At 52.9% G+C, this 25,265-nt stretch overlaps 1 protein-coding gene and 1 pseudogene across 2 annotated transcripts; both read left to right on the top strand.

Annotated features, from left to right (window-relative positions):
* The first annotated feature begins 2,264 nt into the window (after positions 1 to 2,264).
* LOC123817826 lies at positions 2,265 to 2,430 on the top strand (annotated as a pseudogene).
* Positions 2,431 to 3,883: 1,453 nt separating this feature from the next.
* On the top strand, positions 3,884 to 24,455 carry KIF18B (kinesin family member 18B). Of its 2 annotated transcripts, none has more exons than XM_045836883.1 (16): positions 3,884 to 4,005; positions 13,483 to 13,809; positions 14,434 to 14,591; positions 14,943 to 15,047; positions 15,246 to 15,356; positions 15,439 to 15,636; positions 15,802 to 15,978; positions 16,646 to 16,720; positions 16,873 to 16,961; positions 17,382 to 17,568; positions 17,919 to 18,025; positions 20,829 to 21,040; positions 21,302 to 21,827; positions 22,766 to 22,843; positions 23,310 to 23,392; positions 23,607 to 24,455. In XM_045836883.1, the coding sequence occupies exons 2-16, from the start codon at positions 13,491 to 13,493 to the stop codon at positions 23,729 to 23,731; spliced, it is 2,550 nt and encodes an 849-aa protein (XP_045692839.1). In that variant the 5' UTR covers positions 3,884 to 4,005; positions 13,483 to 13,490; the 3' UTR covers positions 23,732 to 24,455. The 2 variants fall into 2 exon arrangements, with proteins under 2 accessions (XP_045692839.1, XP_045692838.1); XM_045836882.1 differs by having other exon boundaries at positions 22,766 to 22,855.
* The last annotated feature ends 810 nt before the right edge of the window (positions 24,456 to 25,265 follow it).

Raw genomic sequence — 25,265 nt, 5'->3', positions numbered from 1 at the left:
CCCCAGCCCAGACTAGGACAGCTGCCTAGGCCAGGGGAGTTACAGACCTATGCCCCCCTGCCCAGAGCCAGGGTTGGGTCTGCTGGGCCCTAGGCTACTTCAGCTGCCTGCAGAGCACCTGCTCATTATTAAAAGCTCAGGTTCCTTGCCTGCTCTTCCAAGCAGCCTTCCTGGACTGCCCCAGCAGTCACCAACTTGCTGTCTTCAAGGCCATCCTGAGTGCTTCCTCCAAGTAGGACAATGGCTCACTCAGTACCTAATGTGCCTGTCATACAATAACCATTGTACTACCACAACAGCAGCTATTTCAGACTTCTCACACTCTCCAAAAACTTCCACATCCTGTGATGGATGCTGCGATGCCCTGGCCAGGTCTCCGCCAGGACTGAGGAACTATTCTCCCAGCTGCTGGGAATGCTGCCAGCAGATGGCTCTCGGCTACCAGCCCCCTCCAGGGATCGCCTCTGTGAGCCAGACGTCCTGCCCCTTTCTCAGGATGCCTGTTTCCAATGACTGATCGACATGGGGTTTAAACTCAGGATAACTCTGAAAAACCTTCCCCCTTCAGAGCTCCCAGCTACGCCCAATCACACTTCCTTTTCTTCTCTTCCACGGGTGTTAATTCTAAGAGCATTCTCCAGTAAACTTCCTGCATGCTTACCTCCGTCTCAGAGTCTGCTCCTAGGAGCGCCCAAACCCTGCAACATCAGTCCCTCATCCCATTCACATTTGTTGATTCCTTCGGCTGATTTTAGTGAGTACCTATTCTGTTCTGGCCCAGCGGCAAAGACAGCAGATGGAGTGTGAAGCTGACTCTTCAACGGGTGATTCTATCTCCTACCTCCCAGGGAAATGAGACACTACGAAAAGGAGATTTCATCAACCTCCACTGTAAAATCCACAGACTTCCCTGCATCTGTGCCCCTCTCCTCTTTCTTTGCCTCCTTGGAGGAGCTGGGTCCCCTTCCAGAGTCCAGACTGATACTATACTGCTCATCCATGCTCTCTCACCAGAATGACCAATCAAATCTATCCTTGTTTGCCCAAGACTGTTTGTTTATTTTTTTTTAAAGATTTTATTTATTTATTTTAGAGAGATGGGGAAGGGAGGGAGAAAGAGAGGGAGTGAAACATCAATGTATGCTTGCCTCGAGCACACCCCATACTGGGGATATGGCCTGCAACCCAGGCACGTGCCCTGACTAGAAACCAAACCGGTGATGCTTTGGTTTGCAGACCTGTGCTCAATCCACTGAGCTACACCAGCCAGGGCAGGACTGTTTATTTCTAGAGAAAGAGGGAAGGAGGGAGAAAGAGGGAGAGAAACATCGATGTGCAAGAGGTACATCTGTCGGTTGCCTCTCACACGCCCCCGACTGGGGATCTGGCCCGAAACCCAGGCATGTGCCTTGGCTGGGAATCCAACCACTTCAATTCAAAGGCCGGCACTCAGTCCACTGAACCACACCAACCAGGGCTGGGACTGGTTTTAAAACTGAAAGTCCCACATTCTGTTAAACCCATCAGTCCCCGCTGGGCAAACGGAGATGGTTGACCACTCACCTCTCGCCTTCTTTGGGGACTTCATTTAACTGATAACCACACCCCTCTATTAATCTTCAACTGCTCACTCTGGATCAGCTCCTTCCCATCATCATGTAAATCTCGCCTAATCTTTTTTTTTTTACCCTGGCTGGTTTCACTCTGGCTGTTGCCGCTCCTCTGAAGCCGCTCTTGCCAAGGCCACCTGTGACCTCCTTGTTGATAAACTCAGTGCAAGCTTTCCCATCTTCATAGTGCTTGGCTTGTGCTAGGCCAGATCTTAAAGTCTGGCTCACATTTAATGATGACAAGAACGATGACTTGGATGTGGTTCAAGGTCCTTTTAAAATTAGTCTATATCTGAAGCAGCTAATGCCGTACCTAAGTGCAAAGCGTGTGCAGTGATGAGGGTGCAGGGGAAAGAATGTGCCTCCCTCTGCCTCCTTTGAGCATTTGGGGTTGGTGGTCTCGTCCGTTACAAAAAGTGAGACATCCACACAGCTCACAAGAGCATAGAGACCGTTGCTTTTCACACTCCCACTCATATCGGCCTGGAAACATCTTTTGCCACCAAACAAGGCAAAAATTCTGCGCCTGGCCCTCATGTCTGGGTTTTAAACCTTGGCATTCTTGCTGGGCCAGTGCCAGATCAATCTCCTCTTATCAACACCTGGAGTGTGGAACCCAAGGCTTTTCCCTTTGTGTCTACTAAAGTGGGCCCAATCGCTTCCCGGCCTATTGGCTAAGATCAAGTGTAGTATCCATTCTTATCAGTTTAAAGTGGGCCCAGCCAGGCCCTCCCGAGGCATCTCAGCATCCCGGGCTCAGCTGACTCACTTGCAAAAGTCTTTCCCTTGGGCTTCTGAGAGCCAAGAAACAGCTCCCTTTGCCAAAAGAGCTCCATGCCTCCTTCAGACCTCAATTTGCCTGCCACTTCCCCCTGAGAACAGAGTCGGTCTCTGCTTACTGCCTTCACCCAGACTCACCTACCTCCTCCAGCTAACTGTCGGAACCAGAACCGGACCAGGGCAAGGCCTGGCTTGCAGCAGGACACAAGAGGCACCTGTTCCCCTGGAGGTTCCTGGGGACCCCAAGCCCTCCACCACACTCCCAAACCTCCGGAAGCCATTCTTTAATAGTTTCATTTCCCTTGAGTGATGGAGAAGGCAAGAACACCTTGGTTTTCTTGTAGCTTTACAATAATAGATCTTTGCATAGTTTTCTCATTTCATTCTCACCCAACCTGCAGTGTTAGCCCGTTGTACAGAGAGGGCAAGTGAGGTCCACGCAGGTGAATGAAGAGATCGGGCCAAATGAACCAGGTTTTAAATAGTGACTCTACTATCTTGATGGCAGGTCCTCCAAAGGAATTTCACCTCCTACTCTTTCTTGCATGCCTCAGACTTGCTCGTGTGTAGGGACAGATCAAGATCATGAATGTGGTGGGCACCTGGCCACTGGCAGCCATCACCTATGTCATCCCAATCCGATTCATAGAGAGCTGTCCCTTTACATGTGTGGGGGGGGGGGGGGGCGGTTGGAGGACTGTCTTATCCATGCTCCTCTGGGTGAGTAGGAAGGGCAGGATATTTGCCCTATTTTATAGATGAGTAAACTGAACACTCAGAGAGCAGAAGTGACTTCCACAATCTCAACACTAATTAGTGACTCGGCCGCTAGTGAGTGGAAGCTGGCCCCAGGATTCTCTTCGAGGCTCACAACCTTGATGTCGGAAATCAGCATGCGGTTGGCCCACCAGGATCCAAGAGGCGAGCTGCTGTGAGGACCGACACAGGGCTGCCCAGCGATGCCCTAAGGGGCCGACCCTCATATTCAACACTCTGTCCCTGGTATTCCGAACACGCTCAAAGCCAAACGGTGGAGTCGTCATTCTCTGCCCTGCTGGCTTTTCCACATCAAGGCTACTCGCGAAATTCATTCTTGGGATGGTCGCATGCAGAGAAGAGACCATGAGCAGTGGCTAAAAATCCCTTCTTAGATAAGCGGATGCCCACAGAAAAAGTAGGTTTGGAAACGGATTTGATGTCTGGTTGCTGCAATCGGTGATGAGTCCAATCCCAGGGACGACAGCGACGGGCCGTGGCACCCCCGGACCCCAATCCCGTGCTTGTTTCTGCCAATCAGTCCGGTCCGCCCAGCCTTGAAAGCAGCTTCAAAACCTCCACTTAGCAGTTCAAGGAAACGCGCAAGCGCACTGTTGCCAGTGCCTACCACGTCAGGGCTGTGCTTTGTTACTTAGGAAACAGCCAATCAGCGATCCAGGCGGCGACCAATGAGAAGCGCGGATGAGTCAATCCGGCAAATTTGAAAGCGTGGCGCGGGCGGAGGTTGGCGTGGTGAAGGGAGGGTGTGGGGCACTCTTTCCCGTGGTCTCGGGCTCCTGTCTGCGGCGGAGGGACCCGGCTGCGAGCGGCGACACCAGCGGCTGGGAATCGACGAAGGGTAAGCGCTCCTGCGGGCTCCTACGCTCAGGTCTAGGACGCTCAGTCCCAAACGCTGAAGGTGGCAGTGCCAGCCCGACCTCTGTAGTGCGAGACAATAAAGTGCAACGTGGAGACCACCCAGGGTCTGCGTGGTCTCCTTGGAACAGGCAGGGGAGGTGTGGGAATCAGGGCGCTTCCTTACACATCTGCGCGGGAGATCGCGACCCCTCTGCTCGTTTGTAACGGATCTGGAGTGCGTCCGCACCCTGCACTGGGCTGGGCCCTCTGCGCATCCGGTCTGTGAAACACCCTCCTGCTTGTGTGTAAGGAAGCATTGGGTCTTCCTGGACACTAGGTCTGGAGACCTGGGACCCCCTGCGCATCTGTGTGGAGTAGCTAAGACCCTCTCCACACATCCATGCAGAACTGATGGCAGAGCTGTGTCAGAATGAACTTAGTTACTGGGCACTCCGTCAATATTTGATTGAATAAAGGAAGGAATGAAAGAATACCTGTATGGCAGAAAAACATGCCTTCTGCTACAGCTCCTAGGATGCCTCCTCTTAGCTTTGACCCTTTAAGGTAGCGAGTAACTTGGAAAAGCTACTGCCCGGTCTCTGACATGGGAAACATAGGGGGTTTTACTGAAGACATTGCCTATTTTGCCCTGTATAATGCGCTCCCATGTATAATGTGCACCCTTAGTATTACCATTGTATAATGCACATCCTTATTTTTCCCCTCAAAAAATTTGGGCAGAAAGTACGCATTATATACAGCAAAATACAACAATCTGGCATCATGGGAAAATGTTTGTCATATTAATCCCGTAATGATAGCTAACATTTTTGAGCACCTACCATGTTTAATCCCCACAACAATCCTATGGGATAGATACTAATATTTACATTTTACAGATTGGGAATCACTACTTAAAAGGAGAAAGTCTACAGAGTTTTTCTGAATGAGCTTCTCCTCTGCGTTACACTACTTCTTCAGTCTTGTTCCTGTTCTATTTCCTCTCCCTCACCACATCCCGTGCTTCAGCTGCTGACACAGGCAGTCCACCTCTGCCTACTTCATTATTAACTTACTCCACCCTCAGATAGTTTAAGATGTCTCAATTTGTCGGTCTTTATATTGTCCAACCCACCTCTATTTATACCTTGTTTTTAAAAGATTTTATTTATTTATTTTTAGAGAGGGAAGGGAGGGAGATAGAGAGAGAGAGAGAAAGAGAGAGAGAGAGACATCAATGTGCAGTTGCTGGGGGTCATGGCCTGCAACCCAGGCATGTACCCCAACTGGGAATCGAACCTGAGACACTTTGGTTCACAGCCTGCACTCAATCCACTGAGCTACGCCAGCCAGGGCTTTATACCTTTTTTTTTTTTTTAAGTGTACAAATAGCCCTGGCCAGGTGGTTCAATTTGTTGGAGCATCCGCTCTTACACCAAAAGGTTGTGGGTTTGGTTTCTGGTCCATGTTTCTCTCTCACATGGATGTTTTTCTCTTTCTCTCTCTCCTGTCCACTCTCTCTAAAATTGATAAACATACCCTTGGGTGAGCTTTTTTTAAAAAATATACAAGTAGCATATTTTTAGAAGTATTTATAAAAATTTCCTCTATCTGACCACAAAGCAATTCAAAACAACGATCAGACATCAAACTAGATTCTCTTTCCACAAGCAATTAGGTTAAAAATAGAAAAGAGAAATTAAAACAGGCCCATATTTTAGATTTTTTAAAAAGATTGATTGATTGATTTTTAGAGAGGGGAAAGGAGGGAGAAAGAGAGGGAGAAAATCATTAATGTGTGGTTGCCTCTTGAGCACCCTCTACTGGGGACCTGGCCCACAACCCAGGCATGTGCCCTGACTGGGAATCGAACCGGCGACCCTTAGGTGCACAGGCTGGCACTCAGTCCACTGAGCCACACCAGCCAGGGCTAGATCTTTTTTTAAATTGAATTTATTGGGGTGACATTGGTTTACAAAATCATACGGGTTTCAAAACGTTATTTGCACACTGCGTTATGTGCCTATTGTCCCAAGCAAAGTCTGTTTCTGTCCCAGTTCCCCCGCTCCTTTGCCCAACGCCACCTACCTCCCGCCTCTCTTCCCCTCTTGCTCACCATAACTATTGTGTGTGTCTATGTGTTTTTATATATTTTTTAATTTTTATTCTTAGTCCCTCTACTTTCTTTCCTCTAGTCCCTTGACCCCCCTCCCTTCTGACAGCTGACAGTCTGTTCCATGTGTCCATTGTGCCTCTGTTTCTGTTTTGTCCATTAGATTCTGCAGACAAGTGAAATCATGTGGTATTTGTCTCTCTGGCTGGCATAGATCTTTTTTTTAAAAAACCTGCTTAACTCAGTTAAATAGGATATCATAATTGTAATTAAAAGATAATTAGTATGGAACAGTGATAATGCCATTTATGAAACTTGTAGGATGCAGGCAAAGCAATATTTCGAGGGTAATTTATAGTCTTAACTGCTTACATTTTAACTTTTTTTTTAAAAAAGCTGAAAGTTAGTGAGGCAAATATACTACTTTAATAAGATAGAACAACAGAATAAATGTGTAGACAATAAAAAGGCATTAAGAGCAGAAATTAATGAAGTAGAATTTTACTACATAATCGTGGATTAACTTAGCCAAAATCTATATCTTTAAAAAGACTAATAAAAAAGCCAAATCCCTAACAATAAAGAAAAAAAACATAGAAAATGCCCTCAAACATGAAAATAGAGACATAACTTTAGTCACTGAGAAAGTAAAAGAGAGAGAGAAAGACTTCAATGGAACACACTTTTTAACAATGCTTTTGGACAATTTTCTAGGAAAAAACAACTTACCAAATCTGATTTAAGAAGTTCTGGAAATTTTTAACAGACCTAGCTTAGACCATTGAAGAAATTAAATTAGTTTAAAATGTACTGTCACACCCACCAAAAAACCCCACTGAACTCTACCAGAAATTTATAAGCAATTGGAAGAAATTATTCTAATCTTATGCAAATCTTCCCTTTTAAAAAAGTCCTGTTTATTTTGTGATACCAAAAATGAGACAAAGGAAATTATAAGCCCATCTAATCTCTTCTATAAATGTAGTTGTAAAAGTCTTAAGTAAAATATGAATAATCAACCTTAGCTGGTGTGGCTCAGGGAATTGAGCACTGACCTGTGAATCAAAGGGTCACTGGTTCGATTCCCAGTCAGGGCACCTGCCTGGGTTGCGGGCCAGGTCCCTGGTGGGGGGCATATGAGAAGTGACCACACATTGATGTTTCTCTCCCTCTCTTTCTCCCTCCCTTCCCCTCTCTAAAAATGAATAAATAAAATCTTTAAAAATATATATGAACAATCAGAAGCCAGCAATGTGTATTTAAAGAATACATTATCACCAAATTGGGGTTTATCCCAGGAATGTGAGAATGACTTAACATTAGAAAATCTACTAATACAATTTGCATAATCACAGATTAGAGGAGAAAGCATGTCCCACTGGGCACAAAAATACATTTCAATAAAATTCTGTACCCATTCATGATTTTTGAAAAATTTGGTAAACTAGAAATAGAGGTAAATTTTCTTAAACCAACAACAAGCGAAAAATAGGAGCATTCCTTGTAAAATAAACAAAGAAATGAGGTTGCTCCCTTTGCTGCCTTTATTCGATATTGTACCAGAGCTCCTGGCCATAAGTATAAGACAAGAGATATAAAAAAGATGAAACTAGTAGTAAGCAAAACTGTCATCAGTTACAACCTTATGATTGTCTATTTAAAAAACACAACAATCTCCTCTAAGCGACCAACCATAGACAGAGGTGGTATTTGGGCGTTGCCCTATAGGTACCAGGCTAAGGAGAGGTAGGAGCCACAAAACCCCAGCTACAGGGCAGACTAGCTTAATACAAACAGCAATGCCTCTGCTTACAGTCGGGACAAGGTCAAGTTCTGGCCTTGTTAGTTACCATCCAAGTGACGAGTTCCTTCCTGAGCTTCAGTTTTCCTTGGAGAGTAGGGATGTAACTGTGGAATGAGATTGTAAATCTCATGTGAAAGTTAAATGACACCATTTGTAAGGCTCTTAGCCTAGGGCCTGATACATAGTAAGCACTCGATAAATGTTAGCTGTAGTAGTAATTACTTTTAGGCTTTTGGATTCAGACTCTGCTCTTCTCTGGCCATTACTCAGCCGTGGGACAAATACCATGCAGCCTTTACCGCATGCTGCATCTGGTGCCTGGGCATCCGGGGTGCACAGACTGTGTCAGAAGAGGGTCCTGCTCTCTTGGAGCCTAAAGACAAGAGACACAGGTGCGTGAGGGCTGTGAAGGCGTGACAAAGGGGACTACAGCAATCCCTAGAAAAACAGCACCTCCAAGGTCTAGGCCCCGCTTGCCTTCCCAGCGCCCAATGTCTGTAGGCAGATCTCCTCAAGGCCTCAGAAATTCTGCTCCAGGAGCTTCCGAAGCACTTGGTCTTCTGCCACCTGTCCTCTGAGGATGGGCAGAGGAGGCGCTCCTGAAAACAACCCAATCTTGGCTCCCCAGCCCCAGCTCAGCAGCGAACTAGCCTCTGGGTTTTAATGAGCTGCCCTGGGTCAGAAACAGGACGTGGCTGTGGCTGGCTCAGAACCCTGAAGATCTTATTAAAGAATCATCTCCCTCGTACTTTGGGCTAAAATGCTCTTTCCAACTGAGGATCAAAGCAAACTTGACAAACGTTCTCTCATTAATCTCCCCATCCCCCTGGGGTGGGAGCAGATCTGTAGCTGTTCTCTCTGGCTCTCCAAGCAGGCGAGCTGGCGCATCGATGTGATGTGGCTGGTGGGAAGAGCTCCTGCCAGTCAGATACGGAGCAGGGACCAGGACCCAGGCATCCTAGCTGCAGCCTTGCCATGTGTCACCCCCTGCCCCCACCCTGTGCCCCCTGAGCTGTTTCAGGAAGAAGGAAAACATCTCATTAGGCAAACAGTCTGCCTCACTGGCCCTCAGGAAGTGGAGAGGAGAGGACTGTAAAGGTTACACAGACGCTGCTTGCCAGTGCCCTTTTTAATTTCCTGCTCAGAATGGTAGGCGGTTCTGTCGCTCCTCCTCAGCTGAAATCTTCCCCGTGGGGAGCTGGGACTGCATCAAAGTCAGCCAGTGTAGGCCCAGACTGCGGGGCCCGGCACCCTCCGCCTCCCCCCAGAGGGTGCCGGGCCCCAGAAGAGGCTGGTTCCCTGGGGATGGGGGGAATGCTTCGGGGGGAGACAGGAGCCTTCTCTGCGCTGAAAATTAGGTCCAGTCCATACATCTGAAAGTGTTTGCAGACTACATTATGCCAGTTACATAAAAGAGATGATGATTATTAGAAAACATACGGGACTGTTACAGCAATGTGAGCATGAAAGCGTAATACATGGTATCATTCAGTGTAAGGCAGTGCGCGGGCTCTGCAGTCGGGCTGCCTGGGTTGGAACCAGGCTTCATCGCCAGCACTGGGATCTCGGGCAAGTTGCTCTCCGTCTCCGTCTCCAGTTCCCCATTGAAAAATGAGCGTGACAATAGTGTCTGTCTTGCGGGGTTGTGACGGAAAGGAAAGGAGATCATGCTCGCCAGGTGCTTGAGGCAGCCCCTCATAGGGCGGGCACGCAGTTGCAGCCCGGTTGCTGGAACAAGACAAAAATTATACACGTGTAAAAAGATTATTATTGGTTGAGATCTTGTTTTGTGTAGGGAGAAATTCAGTTTGGACGTGGGGGACAGGAGTGTCAAATCAGCTGAATGCTACTTCATTCCCAAAACAAAACATGAGTTGTTTGCTGAAGTATTAGATAGAAATTCTACTTTTTTTTTTTTTTCTGAATGACCTTGGTCCTGTCAGCGGGACTTGGTCTTGCCTGAGAAAGCACTTGTCCATTCCTGCCCCCCAGGAGCAGCCTCTGTCCCTGACCTCTGTTAATATATCCCTGGGGTTGGGGCGAACTTTTCCAGGAGGTCTGTGATGCCTGCATTCCAAAAATTCCATCTCTAGCCTTGGGAGGCTGGCTTGGAGGAGAAATGGAAAAAGCAAGGACAGAGGTCCGAGGTCACTGCAAGCAGGAATGAGCAAATCAGTGTTTGCGGTTATCGCTAGGTCAACGCCAGGAAACCTGCCCAGCTCGCCCTCTGCACAAATGTGTTAAAGGAGAAGCACTGTGTGATCATCCCAGCCAGTGCCAAAAAAGCATCTGATAAAATTTAATGCCCATTCCTGATGGATAGGGCAGGGGAAGGAGCTAAATATAGAAGAGCTAAAAATGGAAAGGAACTGTCATTATTTGCAAACTATCCCATCATTTAATTGAAAAACCTACGAGAATCAATGACAGTCTATTGGAAGTAATAAAGGAGTTCAGTAACGTGGCCAGATACAAGATCTGCATGCAGAAATCGGTAGCTTTCCCATGTGCTGGCAAAAATGAAGTAGACAATGCAATTTTTAAAAGAACCTATTTGCCCTGACTGGTATGTCTTAGTGGATTGAGTGCCGGCCTGTGGACCAAAAGGTTGCTGGTTCGATTCCCAGTCAGGGCACATGCCTGGGTTGCAGTCAGGTCCCCATTTGGGGGCGTGCAAGAGGCAACTGATCTATGTGTCTCTCGCCCATCAATGTTTCTCTCCATCTTTCTCCCTCCCTTCCCCTCTCTCTAAAAATAAAAAAAAAATAAAATCTTAAAAAAATAAATAAAAAGAGCCTATTCACAATATAATAAAGACTATACAATAACTAGTAATAAGCCTATCAAGAAATATACAAAACTCAAGTGAAGAAAACTATCAAATTTTACTGAGGATTGTAAAGTTGTGAATAATGAAAAGAGATACTAGATGGGAAGACTTGATATTATAAAGATGCCAATCCTCCTCATGTTGATCTATAATTCAAAGTACTCCCAATTAAAACCTTTGCAGGATTTTTCATAGAATTCTGTAAACTGATTCTAAAAAGTCTTATACCAGACAAGATGCCCAAGAACAACCATGAAAAAGAAAAATGAGATGAGGTGATAGAATCACAGCAATTCCAACAGTGAGTTCCTGCAAAAGGAACAGGCACATCAGCAGAACAGAATAGAGAATCTAAAAACAAGTTCATGTTTATAGGACAATTTAAAGATTTTATTTATTTATTTTAGAGAGAGGAGAAGAGAGGGAAACATCGATGCATGAGAAAAAAAATTGACTGGTTGCCTCTCACACGCCTCCAGCTGGGGACCTGGCCCCCAACATGGCAACCCAGGCACATACCGTGACTGGGAATCGAACCGATGACTTTTAAGTTTGTGGGACGACACCCAACCCACTGAGCCACACCAGTCAGGGGATAGGGGTTCTATTAAATGTGGCATTTGAAATTGGTGGAGAAAGGATATACGATTTAATAAATGATCTTGAGATGATTGCTTACCATTTGGAAATTTAAAAACCTCACATCATTCACGATAAAATAGATTCTATCTGTATAGAGACCTAAATTTAAAAAAGAACGAGTAACAGGCAAAAATATAAAAGTGTTTACTACCTTGGGGAAGGAAAGTCTTCTCAAATATGACATAAAAACCATAAGAGAAAACCTGACACATTTGACCATTTAAAAATTAAAAATTTCAATATGGTCAGGGTAGGATTTTTTTCTAAGACTGCATGGTTGGTTTAATACCAGGAATACTATCAAATAATTAACCACATCAACAAAATAAAGGGGAAGAAACACATGTCAGGAGGCGCTGAAAGAGCATTAGGTAAAATTTTAGACCTTCCTAGTAACAATTCGAAGTAAAATAAGAATAGAAGGAATTAATAGTGTGATAGTGACTGTAGATGCCAAACTAGTTCCTCAGTAGTGAAGCACCAAAGCCCTTTCCTTTCAAATCGAGAACAGGACAGGGATGCCCATTGTCATCGTTATTATTCAAACTCATTCTAGAGATTGCAACAGATAAGAAATAAAATATTTGGTATAAATACAGAGAAAAAGGTAAAAAATTATTTTTCTTTTCTGATATATAATTGCATACTGAGACGATCCGATAAGCCCTAATTTAAAAAAAAAATTGGGTCCTGGCTGGTATAGCTCAATGGATTGAGAATGGGCTGAGAACCAAAGGGTCTGCAGTTCGATTCCCAGTCTAGGACACATGCCTGGGTTGTGGGCCAGGTCCTGTGGGTCAGGTCCCCAGTGGGGGCCACGTGAGAGGCAACCACACATTGATATTTCTCTCCCTCTCTTCCCTTCTCTGTAAAAATAAACAAATATTTTAAAAATAAGTTAAATTAAAAAATTGGAATTAATAAGAGAGTTTGAGGGTGGTAGTGTTTCTCTGCTAGCAATTACCACCTGGAAATGGGGATGGGGAAAGTTGTTGCATTCATAAGAGTGATTAAACCTATAAAGTACGTGGGAATTATATTAAAAGGGCAGGTGCAGAACCTATCTGAAGAGAAAGAAAACTATAAAAATCTTATTGAAGAACATAAAAAAATCTGAACAAATAAAAAGGCAATAGCCATGTTTTTGCATGAAAAGGTTTAATATAAAATAAATATGTACATGTAATACAATCCCAATTATAATTCCAATAAAGGTTTTGTAGGAGATAGAGATGTTCTGGATTGGGAATGGAATTGATAAAAAAATTTCTTAAGAGTCTGCCCTGGCTGGTGTGGCTCAGTGGATTGAGCACCAGCCTGCAAACCAAAGGGTCACCGGTTCCATTCCCAGTCAGGGCACATGCCTGGGTTTCCGGCCAGGTCCCCAGTAGGGGGCGCATGAGAGGCAACCACACATTGATGTTTCTCTCCCACCCTTCCCCTCCCTCTCCAAAGAAATAAAATATTTTTTAAAAATATTTTCTTCCCTGTCTGGCATAGCTCAGTGGATTGAGTGCGGGCTGTGAACCAAAGTGTCGCAGGTTCGATTCCCAGTCAGGGTACATGCCTGGGTTGCAGGCCATGACCCCCAGCAACTACACATTGATGTTTCTCTCTCTTTCTCCCTTCCCTCTCTAAAAATAAATAAATAAAATCTTTAAAAAATATTTTCTTAAGAGTTGAATAGTATAATAAATGTCTGAGAATAACCAAGAAAATCACACACAAAAAAGACTAGTTGGGGGGAGGGGTCTTGCCTTACTAGACGGAAAGCACACGGTAAAGGATGGGATGGAAATAGCGTGGCATTAACGCAGGAGCAGAGAGATTAGTGGGACATAACAGAGAGCCCGGTAATAGGCCTCTGAAAAAAATAGTCATTCAGACATGACAAACGTGGTATTTCAAGCGAGAAAGAGATATTTATTAATAATTGGTGCTGGCACCAATATTCTTACTCTCTTACAGTATAAAACAGAGATCGGCTGTCAGGGTGGGGGTGGGAGGAGGTCTTGAGTGTTCGGCTGCGGGGGCCCCTGCGCCGTCCTAGGGTCAGGCTAGTCCTCATATCCATTGTGTCTCTGCCCAGGTGTTGCCATGGTGATGGCGGTGGAGGACAGCAAGGTGCAGGTTGTGGTTCGGGTGCGGCCCCCCACCCCACGGGAGCTGGAGAGCCAGCGGCGGCCTGTGATTCAGGTGGTGGACGAGCGGGTGCTGGTGTTTGACCCTGAGGAGCCCGAAGGGGCCTTCCTTGGCCTGAAGTGGGGCAGTGTCCACGACGGCCCCAAGAAGAAGGGCAAAGACCTGACGTTTGTCTTCGACCGGGTCTTTGGGGAGATGGCCACCCAACAGGACGTGTTCCAGCACACCACCCACAGCATCCTGGACAGCTTCCTCCAGGGCTACAACTGCTCGGGTGAGGCTCTGGACAACAGCTTCTTCTCACGCTATTACGTGTCTCTTGCCAGGTGCCCACCGTCCCCTTGGCTGGGCGCTTGTTGAGGAGGCCTCTGGCCCTTGCATCCTCTGTGGGTCCCCCATTCATTCCCCTCGGTGTGGGAGACACTCTCCTGGGTCTCAGGATACAGCAGCAGATCAGACAGATATGGTCTCCGCCCTCTTGATGCTTACAGTCTACGGGGGAAGAAGACAGTAGTTGCAATCACACCCACAGGTGTGTGCTCATAGACTGAGGTGAGGGAATGGGGAGGGGAAGAGCCATGGGCCCTCAACAGAGGAGCTACCTAGGCAGGAGAAGGCATCCCAGAGGAAGGGAGACACCTCAGCCTTCACAGAGACCCCCTTGCCCCAGAATCCGAAGACCTGTGGGAAAGCCGGGACACAGATGTGGAGAACTCAGGCTGCAGGGCAAATGCAGGGGATGCGGGGGCAGGCTGGAGCAGTGGGACTGTGCCGGCAGAAGGCACAGGAAGGGGCCTGGAGAGAGAAGGGCAAGCTGGGTGGAAGTGCACAGAGGGAGTCACTAGACAAGGCGGGTCTGGCCCTGCCGCCACCCTGCTCCCCACTCTGTCCCCTGCAGTATTTGCCTACGGGGCCACCGGGGCGGGGAAGACGCACACCATGCTGGGAGCAGAGGGGGACCCCGGCATCATGTACCTGACCACTGTGGAACTGTACAGGCGGCTGGAGGCCTGCCAGGAGGAGAAACGATTCGAGGTGCTCGTCAGCTACCAGGAGGTAGGCTGTCCCCTCCTGGGCCTGGGCGGCCCCACCCCTCATTCTCAGGAGCACCTCCAAAGGGAGGGGCGAGGAGCAAGTAGTGGGCGAGGGTGGTAGGAAGGGGGGAAGGTGGGGGCCCAGCAAGAGCCCAGAGGACAGAAACAGCTCAGAGAGACACTGCAGGAGAAGGAAACCTGCTCTTGTCACTTAACATCATCCTGCAAAGTGCCTCTCATGTGTGGTGGTGTCTGGTCACGTTCCCCCCCCGCCCCAGCAGCTCAGCAGCTCAGCCTTCCCAGCCCCTCGAGCGGAGGTTTCCCGGCGGGCTCTGCCCCTCAGATCTCTCTCCCTCGCTTCCGTTCTCCTCAGGTGTACAATGAGCAGATCCACGACCTCCTGGAGCCCAAGGGACCCCTCGCCATCCGTGAGGACCCCGACAAGGGGGTGGTAGTGCAAGGACTTTCCTTCCACCAGGTGCGTGGCTCGGGTCGGTGGCGCAAGCCGCCTCATTGGTCCTCCAGGGTCCCTCACCGGGCAGTTCAGGGACGCCCTGAGTCCCACGGCAGCGCCGGTGACATGGGTTCTGCGGAGCAGCCCTGCTGTTGGGGCGGGGGGAGGGGGTGGTCCGGGCAGGGGAAGCCACAGCTCCCTTCCCCGTCTTCTCCTCCGTAGCCAGCCTCGGCCGAGCAGCTGCTGGAGATGCTGACCAGGGGGAACCGTAACCGCACGCAGCACCCCACCGACGCCAACGCCACGTCCTCCCGCTCCCATGCCATCTTCCAGGTGAGGGGGCGGGGGCTCGGAGCCTGCAGAGGGGGCTGCGGATGCCCGGTGCCGGCTCACCCCCGCCGCCCTCCGCCCGCAGATCTTCGTGAAGCAGCAGGACCGGCTTCCAGGTCTGACCCAGGCCCTCCGGGTGGCCAAGATGAGCCTGATCGACCTGGCTGGCTCGGAGCGGGCATCCAGCACCCACGCCAAGGGGGAGCGGCTGCGGGAGGGCGCCAACATCAACCGCTCTCTGCTGGCCCTCATCAACGTCCTCAACGCGCTGGCTGACGCGAAGGTAAGGCCGCACAGGCTCAGGGTGCCCACGGGACGGCCACCGAGCGCCCAAAGCTACGGGTCCCTCCTTGCAGCCCGGGGCCCGAGGCTGCCAGGTTCCAGCACGCGTCTGTCTGGTCCAGCCACCTCACCCCAGGCCTGCTCGCTGCCCCCCGCTCCCCCCCAGGGTCGCAAGTCTCACGTGCCTTACCGGGACAGCAAACTGACCCGCCTGCTCAAGGACTCCCTCGGGGGCAACTGCCGCACGGTGATGATCGCTGCCGTCAGCCCCTCCGGCCTGACGTACGAGGACACTTACAACACCCTCAAGTATGCCGACCGCGCCAAGGAGATCAAGCTCTCGGTGTGTGCCCGCCTGGTGTGGGGGGGCTGCAGGCTGGGAGGGGGAGGGGCAGAACCCACGGACATGCCCGGGTGCCTGGAGCGCGTGTTCCCACGGGCGGAGGGAAGGCATTTCCCAGCCTCTGTCCTCAGGGATATTGTGGTGGCAGTGGCAGGGCGCCTGTGCTTGGGGAGACTCCAGATGGGGGAGGGGCAGGGTGGTCTCCAAGTCTCGGAAAAAGAGTAAAATACAGCACTGGTTCACTGAGGCAGAATCGCCTCAAGAGGGAGGCGACAGGAGGGGGTGGCGGAGTGATCTCTTCCAGCGATCACTTTCAGACTTGATTTTAGCAGCAAAGCAGTGGGAACAGCGGCATGGACCGCACACGAGGGCAGAGCTGCTCTGCTTTCCCTGCCTCTGCCTCCTCCGGGGAGCCGGCTGCGGCGGGAAAGCCCCCGGCCTGGCGGGAGTGTATTAGGCAGTCAGTCAGGGTTCTTGGGTTCAAAGGCCACCTCTGCCTGTGCTGTGGCCTCAGGCAAGGCACCGGCCCTCCCAGGGCTGTCCCCAGGTGTGAGCCTGACTCACGAGAACATGAGTGAGGTGCCTAGTGCAATGCCCGGCCTTTGGTCGCGGGTGCTTAAAGCTACTCTGAGTGAAGAGACATCTCTGCCCCGTGTCCCCATCGCAGCTGAAGAGCAATGTGGTCAGCCTGGATTGTCACATCAGCCAGTACGCCACCATCTGCCAGCAGCTCCAGGCTGAGGTGAGGAGCCCACCTGCGGAGCGTGGCTGGGAGGCAGGAGAGCAAGGGACAGGAACCTTGGGGTGTGGCCAGGGTTCTGGGCCTGGGGCTGGGGCAGCTCCCACCTCCTGTGCTCACCTGGGGCTCCGAAGGACCGGCTGTTTCGGTTCCAGGTGGCCACCCTGAGGGAGAAGCTCCGTGTGTACGAGGCGGGGGCCCAGGACCTCCCACAGCCCCCCACGTCGGGCCCTCCGCAACAACTGTGAGTTCTGTGGCCCACACCTACCCCACCCTTCAGCTCAGCCAGGGACGCCCCCCTCTCCAGCTTCCGGAGAGCCAGACAGGACTCCTTGCTTCTGTCCTGACACCTAGGGCTAGGGTCCCCACCTAGTGCCCAGCACACTGACTGGCACTGAGAATACCTTGTGTCACATGAGCAAATGACACCCCAGCCCGTGTAAGCACCATCTGCTATTCAAAAGTAGATACGGTTCAGAGACGGGCGTCGTTGTTTCCTAAACCAGAAAATTTCTGGCCCCTCCTCCCTGCCCCCACCCCCAGCCACTGCCCACTTGTTACCCAAGCAGCCATCCTCGTGGGCTCTGTTGCGCCTGCCCCCTTCCTGCTTTCCCCCACCTGCCCCGACTTCCCACCCCTAAAACCCCTCGTTTCCCCCCCTTAGCCTTTCCAGCTCCTCCCCACCATCCCTCCTCCCCAGCCAGCCCTGCACCCCGGAGCTCCGCCCAGAGCCTGCAGTCCCTGCAGAGGAGAGCCCGGGGCCAGAGGCCCAGGCGGGCAGGGTCGAGGAAGGGAACTCTTCGGACCAGGAGCTGCCCCCGGAGGACAAGGACAAAGGCCCAGCTGTGGAGGTAGGACTTAGAGCTGGTGGCATGTTAGAAGAAGTGCCCTTTCCAACTCATGGGGTCCCTGCAGTCCCAGGTTCTCTACCGGATGTCGCGTCCTAGCCACTGGGAGGCTTTCAGATGCCGTGCAGGAAGGAGAGCTACTCTGTCAGACCCAGAGTGTCTGGGAGTGGGGGGGGCATGTTACCACGGGGGCCCAGGGAGGGAGGATGGGACTGCAGGAAGAACCCCTACAAGAGCCTAGCCATCCAGGCGCTGTGACGCCCACTCTCGGAGGAGGGAAGGATTTTAGAAGCCGCTTACACAGGGAGGCAGGTCATCCTGGGCCTCCTACCTGTGACGTCCTTCCTTTTTAGGTTCCAGTCCCGGTGCCAGAGCAGAGCCTCCGACGGTCACTGCCGGGGTCCCCTGGTGTCGGGGGCCGCCTGTCACCACAGAACCTGGAGGAGGACCATTTCAAGCAGTAGGTGTCTTACTCTTCTCTGGGGTCCAAGGAGGGAGGTGATGGGTTCCAGCTTCCTGGGGCGGGAGTTGGTACCCAGTTGCAAAAGTTCCGGTTCTGTTCTAGTTAAGAATCAAGTCTTTCTCATCATCGTCCATTATCTGCTTTTTTTTTTTAAATCCTTACCTGAGGATATTTTTCTTTTTACTTGATTTGAGAGAGAGAGGAAGGAAGAGAGAGAGAGAGAGAGAGGGAGAAGGAGAGAGAGGGAGAGAGAGAGGAGGAAGCATCCATGTGAGAGAGAAGCATTGATCAGTTGCCTTCTGTACATGCCCTGACTAGGGATCGAACCTGCAACATTTCGGTGTATGGGACGAGGCTCCAACCAACTGAGCCACCCGGCCAGGGCCATTTTCTGCTTTTAACAACTTGATATTATCGCCTACTCTGTTTATTTATCCTCTTTCCATTTACTCCTCCACATAGCCAGCAGCCCAGCAGAAGGGAGGCAAAACAGGCCACCTGGGCTGGCGCTTCCCTTTCCAGTCCGAGGGCCAAGCTGCGCATCCTGGGGGCGGGGGTGCAGCCCGGAGAAGGGGGGGGGCCGAGGAAGGGACAGACCTCCTGAGTCTGGTGTTCACCGCTGTGTCTTCAACGACAGATCGACCGTAGCTGTTTCTCCTCCGAAGTAAACACACACCACCCCCCGCGGCCAGAGAGAAATGGATTTTGGGCCATTCTTTCTGTGCTCTCCAGAGAGGTGCTGCTGGCATTCTTTCCCGTGGTCCCCAGCACATAAATCCCCGGCCACTTAGCTCTGCGGCTGCCGACCCCGTGCCGCCCTCCCCAGCACGCTTCGCACGAGGCGGTGTATTTAAAGCTTCTGGACAGAAGGGCCTGTTTAATTTTATTTCTTGCTGGAGAGTGTCTGGCCCCAACTCAGCAAAAATGCTGCAGCCTGAATAATCAGAGGCTGATTATCTGTCTCCTGCTGCCAACTCCCTGGGGCCCAGCCGTGGCGGGGATGCGCTGGCGGGGTGTCCCCTCGGAGCCCAGGGAACAACCACGGGGTCCCCCTCATGACTCAGGGGTTCCTTGCCCGGTGTCCTCTGTTGCAAGGACGGGGGACACCAGCGTTCTCATTTCTGCTGTGCTTCTCGTCTTGTGGCCTCTGACAAGTTGCTTCCGTCTTGGCTATGATCTGAGGGATCACAACCCTAATTATTCTCCCTGCTTCTTTGAGCTGAAGCGCTAATGAAATCCGACCGAAAACCCTAAGTATTAGGGGACGCAGAACATTCTAGATCATCTCCATCCTTGGAAACACCCTAACAACCAGATAATGGAAAATAATTTCTCTTTGGCTTTAGACTTCAAAAATCCGAGACCACCAGGGCACTGAGGCAATCTTAGATTTTTCCAGTTCAGTCGTTTTCAGAAAAAAATTTTTTTTCTGCCAAGTCCTTTCTTCCAATGAACTTGGGCTGCAGTCTAACGTGGAGAACAGATAAAGCAGGGCTGCTGCACTGAAAATGTCCTCGGATGGGCTTCTCCAAACCCAGTTTGAGAATCCCTGGTGTGGACCGAGTCTCCTTTTGTCAGATGGGTCCTAGGGCCATTGCCCAGGGCCACGCAACCCACGGGAGGGAGGCGGGGCCACACCCACCCGGCCCCCTGACCTCCAGGCCAGCGCCTTTGCCTTCAACGCCCACCCTCCCTCTCGGTCTGGTCTTTCCGTGTGAGTCTCGGCCGATGTGGAATGAGTTTCTGCTGTGTCCCTTTTCATTTATACCCTGTCGTCTTTTGAAAAGGCCTGGAGGCCGCTTTAGAAAATGAGCCCGGGCTCCCTGTGCGCACAGGGAGGGCAGAGGAGGGGGCTCCGAGGTGCCGGGCAGGTAGGCGAGTGTGCTACCTGGGGACAGATTAGCGGCCGTGAATAATCCCCACCGAGATAATTGTGTTTTTCCCTTTATCGTAGGTGTTCCTGACAGGAAGGAAATTTGCTTTATTAGAATCTAAATTTACAGCATCGATAATCGCATTATCCTCATAATTTCCCTGAAAGAGCCGCTCCCCCGGCCTGCGCAGGGTGCGCCGACTCACACGGGCTCTTTCCGGATCCCCGCCACGCGCCAGACGGCGCTTCTGAGGGTCCTCTCGGAACCGAGGGCACGCAGCCCGTCTTACTCAATCTCCTCTCATCCTCACCGGGTGGGCGGCCTTATTTCCGTTTTACAGAAAGCGACAGTCAGCTAACCTGATAGCGCTCACTGTGTGCCGGGTACACTGTTTAAACGCTCTCTGTAAAATAACTCCTTCCATCTGCCCAGCCGCCCGGCGAGGTGGGTGCACTTGTCACCCCATTTAAAGGACGTGGAGACTGAGGGTGGGCGGCGATCCAGGCCCAGCGGTCGGGAGGTGTCGGAAGGGGCGTTCGAGCTGGCAGGCTGGCCGTCAGACTTGAGCCTGTCGTTGCCAAGATCGCAGCACTAACAGGTGGCGGCGCTGAGAGGACACTCGGACCTTCTGCATCTGAGGCCACTTGGAGCCCTGTTCCTACTTGCCCGGTCACTGCCGTGGTCGGGAGGCACGTCTACTGGGGAAACTGCCCCCCACCCCCCCATGGCCTGTGGCCATCTCTGCCAGCCCCGGTCTTCATTCAGCAAGGGCACCGCAGAGCAGGAGCCGTGCTGGGAAGGCGGGCAGACCAGCCCACGAGTGCTCCTCGCCGCACCTGGGGCAGCGGGGCCCCGGGCGTGGCAGAGAGGACCCCGGCCAGTGGGGCTGGGTAGGACCGGGAACTCCTTCCTTCCCTCTGTTCCAGGCTGGTGCTGAAGGTGCTGCGCCTGGCCGGGCGGCAGTACTCTATGCTCCAAGCAGCCAACCTCCTGACCCCCGACATGATCGCCGAGTTTCAGACCCTGCAGCAGCTGGTGCACGGGGAGGAGAAAACGGGGCCGGAAACAGAGGCCTCGGGAGCTCCCAAGGGCCCCGCCGGGGGGCCACCTCTGGCTCAGGAGCTGTGTTCAGAGTCAAGTGAGTCTCGCCCCTGCCCTGCCTCTGCCTGCTGGTGCCGACTCCAAAGCCCAGCTGGTGCCAAGGGTTCGCTGGGTCCTCGACGCTGGAACAGGACCCCTGGGACTGTGGGGCACACTGAGGGACCCAGGAGTCACCACAGAACTGGGGAGCTGAGGACTCCTGCGTGTTTCCCGTGTCTCTCTCCCCACATTCTAGAAATGTTCCTTCCTTCTGCTCAGTCCCTGATCTTCTCTCAGTACCCTCCTTCTCCACACCCAGGGTCTCCAGGATACTCTGGCCCTGTGACGCGGACCATGGCAAGGCAACAGAGTGGCCTCCTGCACAGCCTGGGGGTCTCCCCGGGGCCCGACAGCACCGCAGCCCAGGCGTCTCTGCAGCCCAAGCAGAAGAAGAGAAGGAAGAGGCTGAGCCCCTCGGAGCAAGACGGTGCCCCGGCCCCAAAGCCTGGGCCCCAGCGCCAGTCCTTCCTGCCCTGCTTGAGGAGGGGGTCCCTGCCCGAGGCTCAGCCTTCCTTCGGACCCACCCCCCCCAAGGCGGGGAGGGCCTCCTCTCCCGGCCCCTCCCCTCGCTTCTGCCCAGCCACAGTCATCAAAAGGCGGGTGCCTCTGGGCTCCTCTGCTCTGCAGAACTGCTCCACCCCTCTGGCCCTGCCTGCTCGGGACCTCAACACCACCTTCGATCTGTCCGATCTGTCCGAGGAGCCTCTCTCAAAGCTGGGTTTCCACGAGCGTGCTGGCTGGGAAAACGTCCCCCCGAACAGGCTGGACCAGCCCTTCATCCCCAGGTGGGCCCCCTTCCTGCCTTCCTCCCAGCCCTCCCAGCAGAGGTCAGGGGTCAGGGAGGGACAGAGATGCTGCCCAGAGGAGTGGAAGACAGCCCAGCTCTTGGAGCCCAGCTAGACATGAGCTGTCTCTTTCCCACGGTCTGATCATTGCTGCTCTCAGGGGCCCTGCCTTGTCTCTCTAGCTCTTAGCCGCCAGCGCTGGGCTGGTTTCTGGCAGGCCCATGAGGAGCTGCAAATGGGACCCTCACTTGGGGAAAGGTCAGCAGGGAGCAGAAATTCAAGAGGGCCATCCAGCCCTCCCTGTTCCTCTGCGTCACTTGGGTCCTTTGCTCCAGTTAAGGTTCTGTGTCCCAGTGGGAAGGAGCTCTATCTGCCATGGCTGCCCCCAGACGTTGCCCTCTGGCCTAGCATCCGGAACGGGGATGGGGGGATCCTCAGAGAACTCTATTTGGCATTTCTCAGTGAGAAGATGAAGCTCTTCCCCCACTTTCCACCCCACCTTCCACCCACGTGTCAGGTCAGGGAAACAGCGACCATCTCAGGAAAGTCCAAGGCCAAGAACAAGGGGCAGTCTGACCTGGACTTGGGAGGCCACAGGCGGCAGGCTGCCCACCACACCCCCACTTCTCCCGTGGCCCGAGCCACCTCTCAGTAACCAGCGCCAGGTGGGCAGGTGGACGGGGGACACTGTCTGAACTCTGGCTCCCTGGACACAGCAGAAACGGACACCTGGACGTTCTCCCAGAATGGGCCTATCCCTCGGCTGTCCGCTCAGGCCAAGTGAGGCAGGAGGAGAATCACCCCTTAGCAGGAGGAAGCCCCAGAGGCCATCCTGGCGAACCTCCCACCGCCCGAGCTGGAGCTGGAGGGAGGAGTTGCTGGCACCCTTTTCCGGTTCCCTCCTGACCTGCCTCCCTCCATCCTTCTTCCTCCCCCAGTGGCCCTGCGCCCCTGTTCACCGTGAAGGACCCCAGGCCGGCGTCCTCCTTCCCGAAGACCTCAGCCTGCAAGAAGAGGTGCGTCGTGAGGTGAGGCTGGGGGGCTGCAGGGGGGAGTGGACGCCTGGGCCCACGGCAGGCCCCCCGAATACCTCTGGACCCCTTGCAGCCAGGAGCGGGCTCGAGCCCCGTGAGCAAGGCCAGCGCCGGTGGTCTGGCTGAGGTTCCCCCGGTCCTTGCGAGTAGAGAATTGCGCTAGAGGTGAAGGGCATCTCCCTTCTTTGGTTCAAGGCCAAGGGACCCTCTTCAGGAGGGGGACAGTCAGTGTCCACTGGTTAATCCAGGGAAGGAACTACCCACCCCCTCACCCCCCTTCCTTCCCGAACCCCATGAAACTCCCTGTCCCCACCCCTCCCACCCTCAGATCTGGACTCAGAAGTACTTGTTGGTGCTGGAGGCCAGGCTGTGGGTCCACCCACCCACGCCCGCCTGCAGCCCAGGGGCACGGCTGTGACCTTGCCACCTTCCTCCTGTCTCTCCTCAGTTCCTCAGTGTCCCGCCGCAGCCGCATCGCCCGCCTCCCCAGCAGCACCTTGAAGAGGCCAGCCGAGGCCCTTGCAACCCCAGGTGACTGGCACTGGGGACAGGGATGGTCTGGGCCACCATGACAGGTGAAAAGGGAAGTAGGAAGGGACAAGGTGGGCTGAGGCCCGAGGGCCTGGGGGTGTTCGCAAGCATCTCAGGGGCCCTGATGAGAGAGATGGGAGACAGGGTGGAGGAGAACGGCGGGACGGAGCCTCACTGTTCTCCCCCCTCCCCGCCCCCTGCAACTGGCCCGCAGAGCTGCCCTTCGGTGCCCAGGGCTCCGGCTCCGGCTCCGGCTCCGGCAACCTGAGGAGCCAGAGGGAACAGACGAGGGTCAGAGGAGTGCTGTCGGCCGGGAACTGCGTCGCCAAGGTGTCCTGACTGCTGTCCCCTCTTGGCTCCTGGAGCTGCCTGCATCGGGAGCCCCGGCCTGCCCTCCTCAGCGCTGCCCTCCTCAGCGCGGGGAGCAATTAGTGCCAACACCCTCTCCCTTTGTAACACTTGCCTGCCAGGCGTTCATTCCGCCACTCGCCCTCTTTGTTAACCTCTTGTTACACTCAGCTTCTCAGCGTGTATGTATACACTGGAGACTGTTAACGTGTTGCTGTTTTAAAGGGTGCTGCCGTCCATCGTCCCCCCCACCAGCTTATAACACCCTCCCTGCAGGCAGCTGGCTGGGGGCTCTGTCCCCGCCCCCAGTCTAACAAAGGGCTGTGCACAGGGATGATCGTGGAGGAGGGTGAGGATGAGGAGAGGGCCTTCGGGGAGCTCCAGCTTGCCCCCCCACTGGTTTCTGAGACGGGGACATCTCCAGCCCCACCCCCCCAGCCTGGAGCAGAAGCCGCAGCCCTGGTGGTGATGCAGGTGATGGTGGCGCCTTGATGTCCAAACGGAGAGGGCTTCATTGTTTGTGCTCTAGTGTGAACAGGCTGCACACTCAGTGTAAAAAGAAGTGTAAAGAAGAAAGGGAAACTCAGCCTTAATACTACCACCTAGATCGAAAAGCTGTGAATACGTGTGGGTTTATATCCTCTGATCCTTTACCTCCACATCTGTACATGTAGATATGGGTATATATTTTTATTACAATAACTGGTAACCCGTCTCTGTCCGCAGTGTGTGTTTCTCCCCGTGCACCCAGGTAGGATGGCCATGCACCTTCCCTGTCTCACCTGCACACTCTTTAAGACCTCAGGACACTTCTGAGGCCAGAACACATTTCCCTCTGCCTCTCCTGCAGCCTCGGGTCTGTCCTCCCGTGGCGTGGGCGTGGGTTACAGAGTCCTGCGGTCCGTCGGGGTTAGGGTCAGTGGTCCCCAGGTCTCGGGTGAGGCTCCGGGCTCAGTCCCGACAGGCTTGAACCGAGGGCGACCTTCCTCCCGCTTGCCCCCCACAAGGCCCCACTTCCCACCTCCGTTGGTGGCTTTCCTCTCCACTCCCTTGGGTGGTGACAGGGCAGCACGAGGTTACCTGTGTCCAGGAAGACGTGGCCGCCTGAGTGCGTGAACGGCGTAAACCAAATGACGGGAGTCTGCGGCAACTCGCTCCTGAAGGCAAACTTGCTGAAGGTAGCTAACACATCGGGAGAGGTGTGTGAATAGTGCTGCTGATTTCAAATGAGGCCTCGCTGTTCCGCAGGAGCAGCCTCTCCCCGCGCTCGGTTCTGACGGCTCTTCGGAGGCGTGGGTAGGACGCAAAGCAGAGCCCTGAGCTCTCACCAGCTGCGGGCGTCCTCATGGAAGTTCTCGATCCTGCGAGGTCTAACAAGGAAGCAGACTCAAGACGTCAAACAAAACATGCCCAGGGGTAGACAGCGAGCGGCAGTGCCGGGATTCGAACCGAGGTCTCGTCTTCTGCATGGCACCCAGCTGCTTCCCTTAAGCAGTGAACAGACATCCTTTCTTCCTGCACGCCT

This window comes from Phyllostomus hastatus, unplaced genomic scaffold, assembly GCF_019186645.2.
Source record: "Phyllostomus hastatus isolate PE091 unplaced genomic scaffold, TTU_PhHast_1.1 phas_contig_210, whole genome shotgun sequence".
Lineage (NCBI taxonomy): Eukaryota > Metazoa > Chordata > Mammalia > Chiroptera > Phyllostomidae > Phyllostomus > Phyllostomus hastatus.
This window is presented reverse-complemented; position numbering and strand designations above follow the sequence as displayed.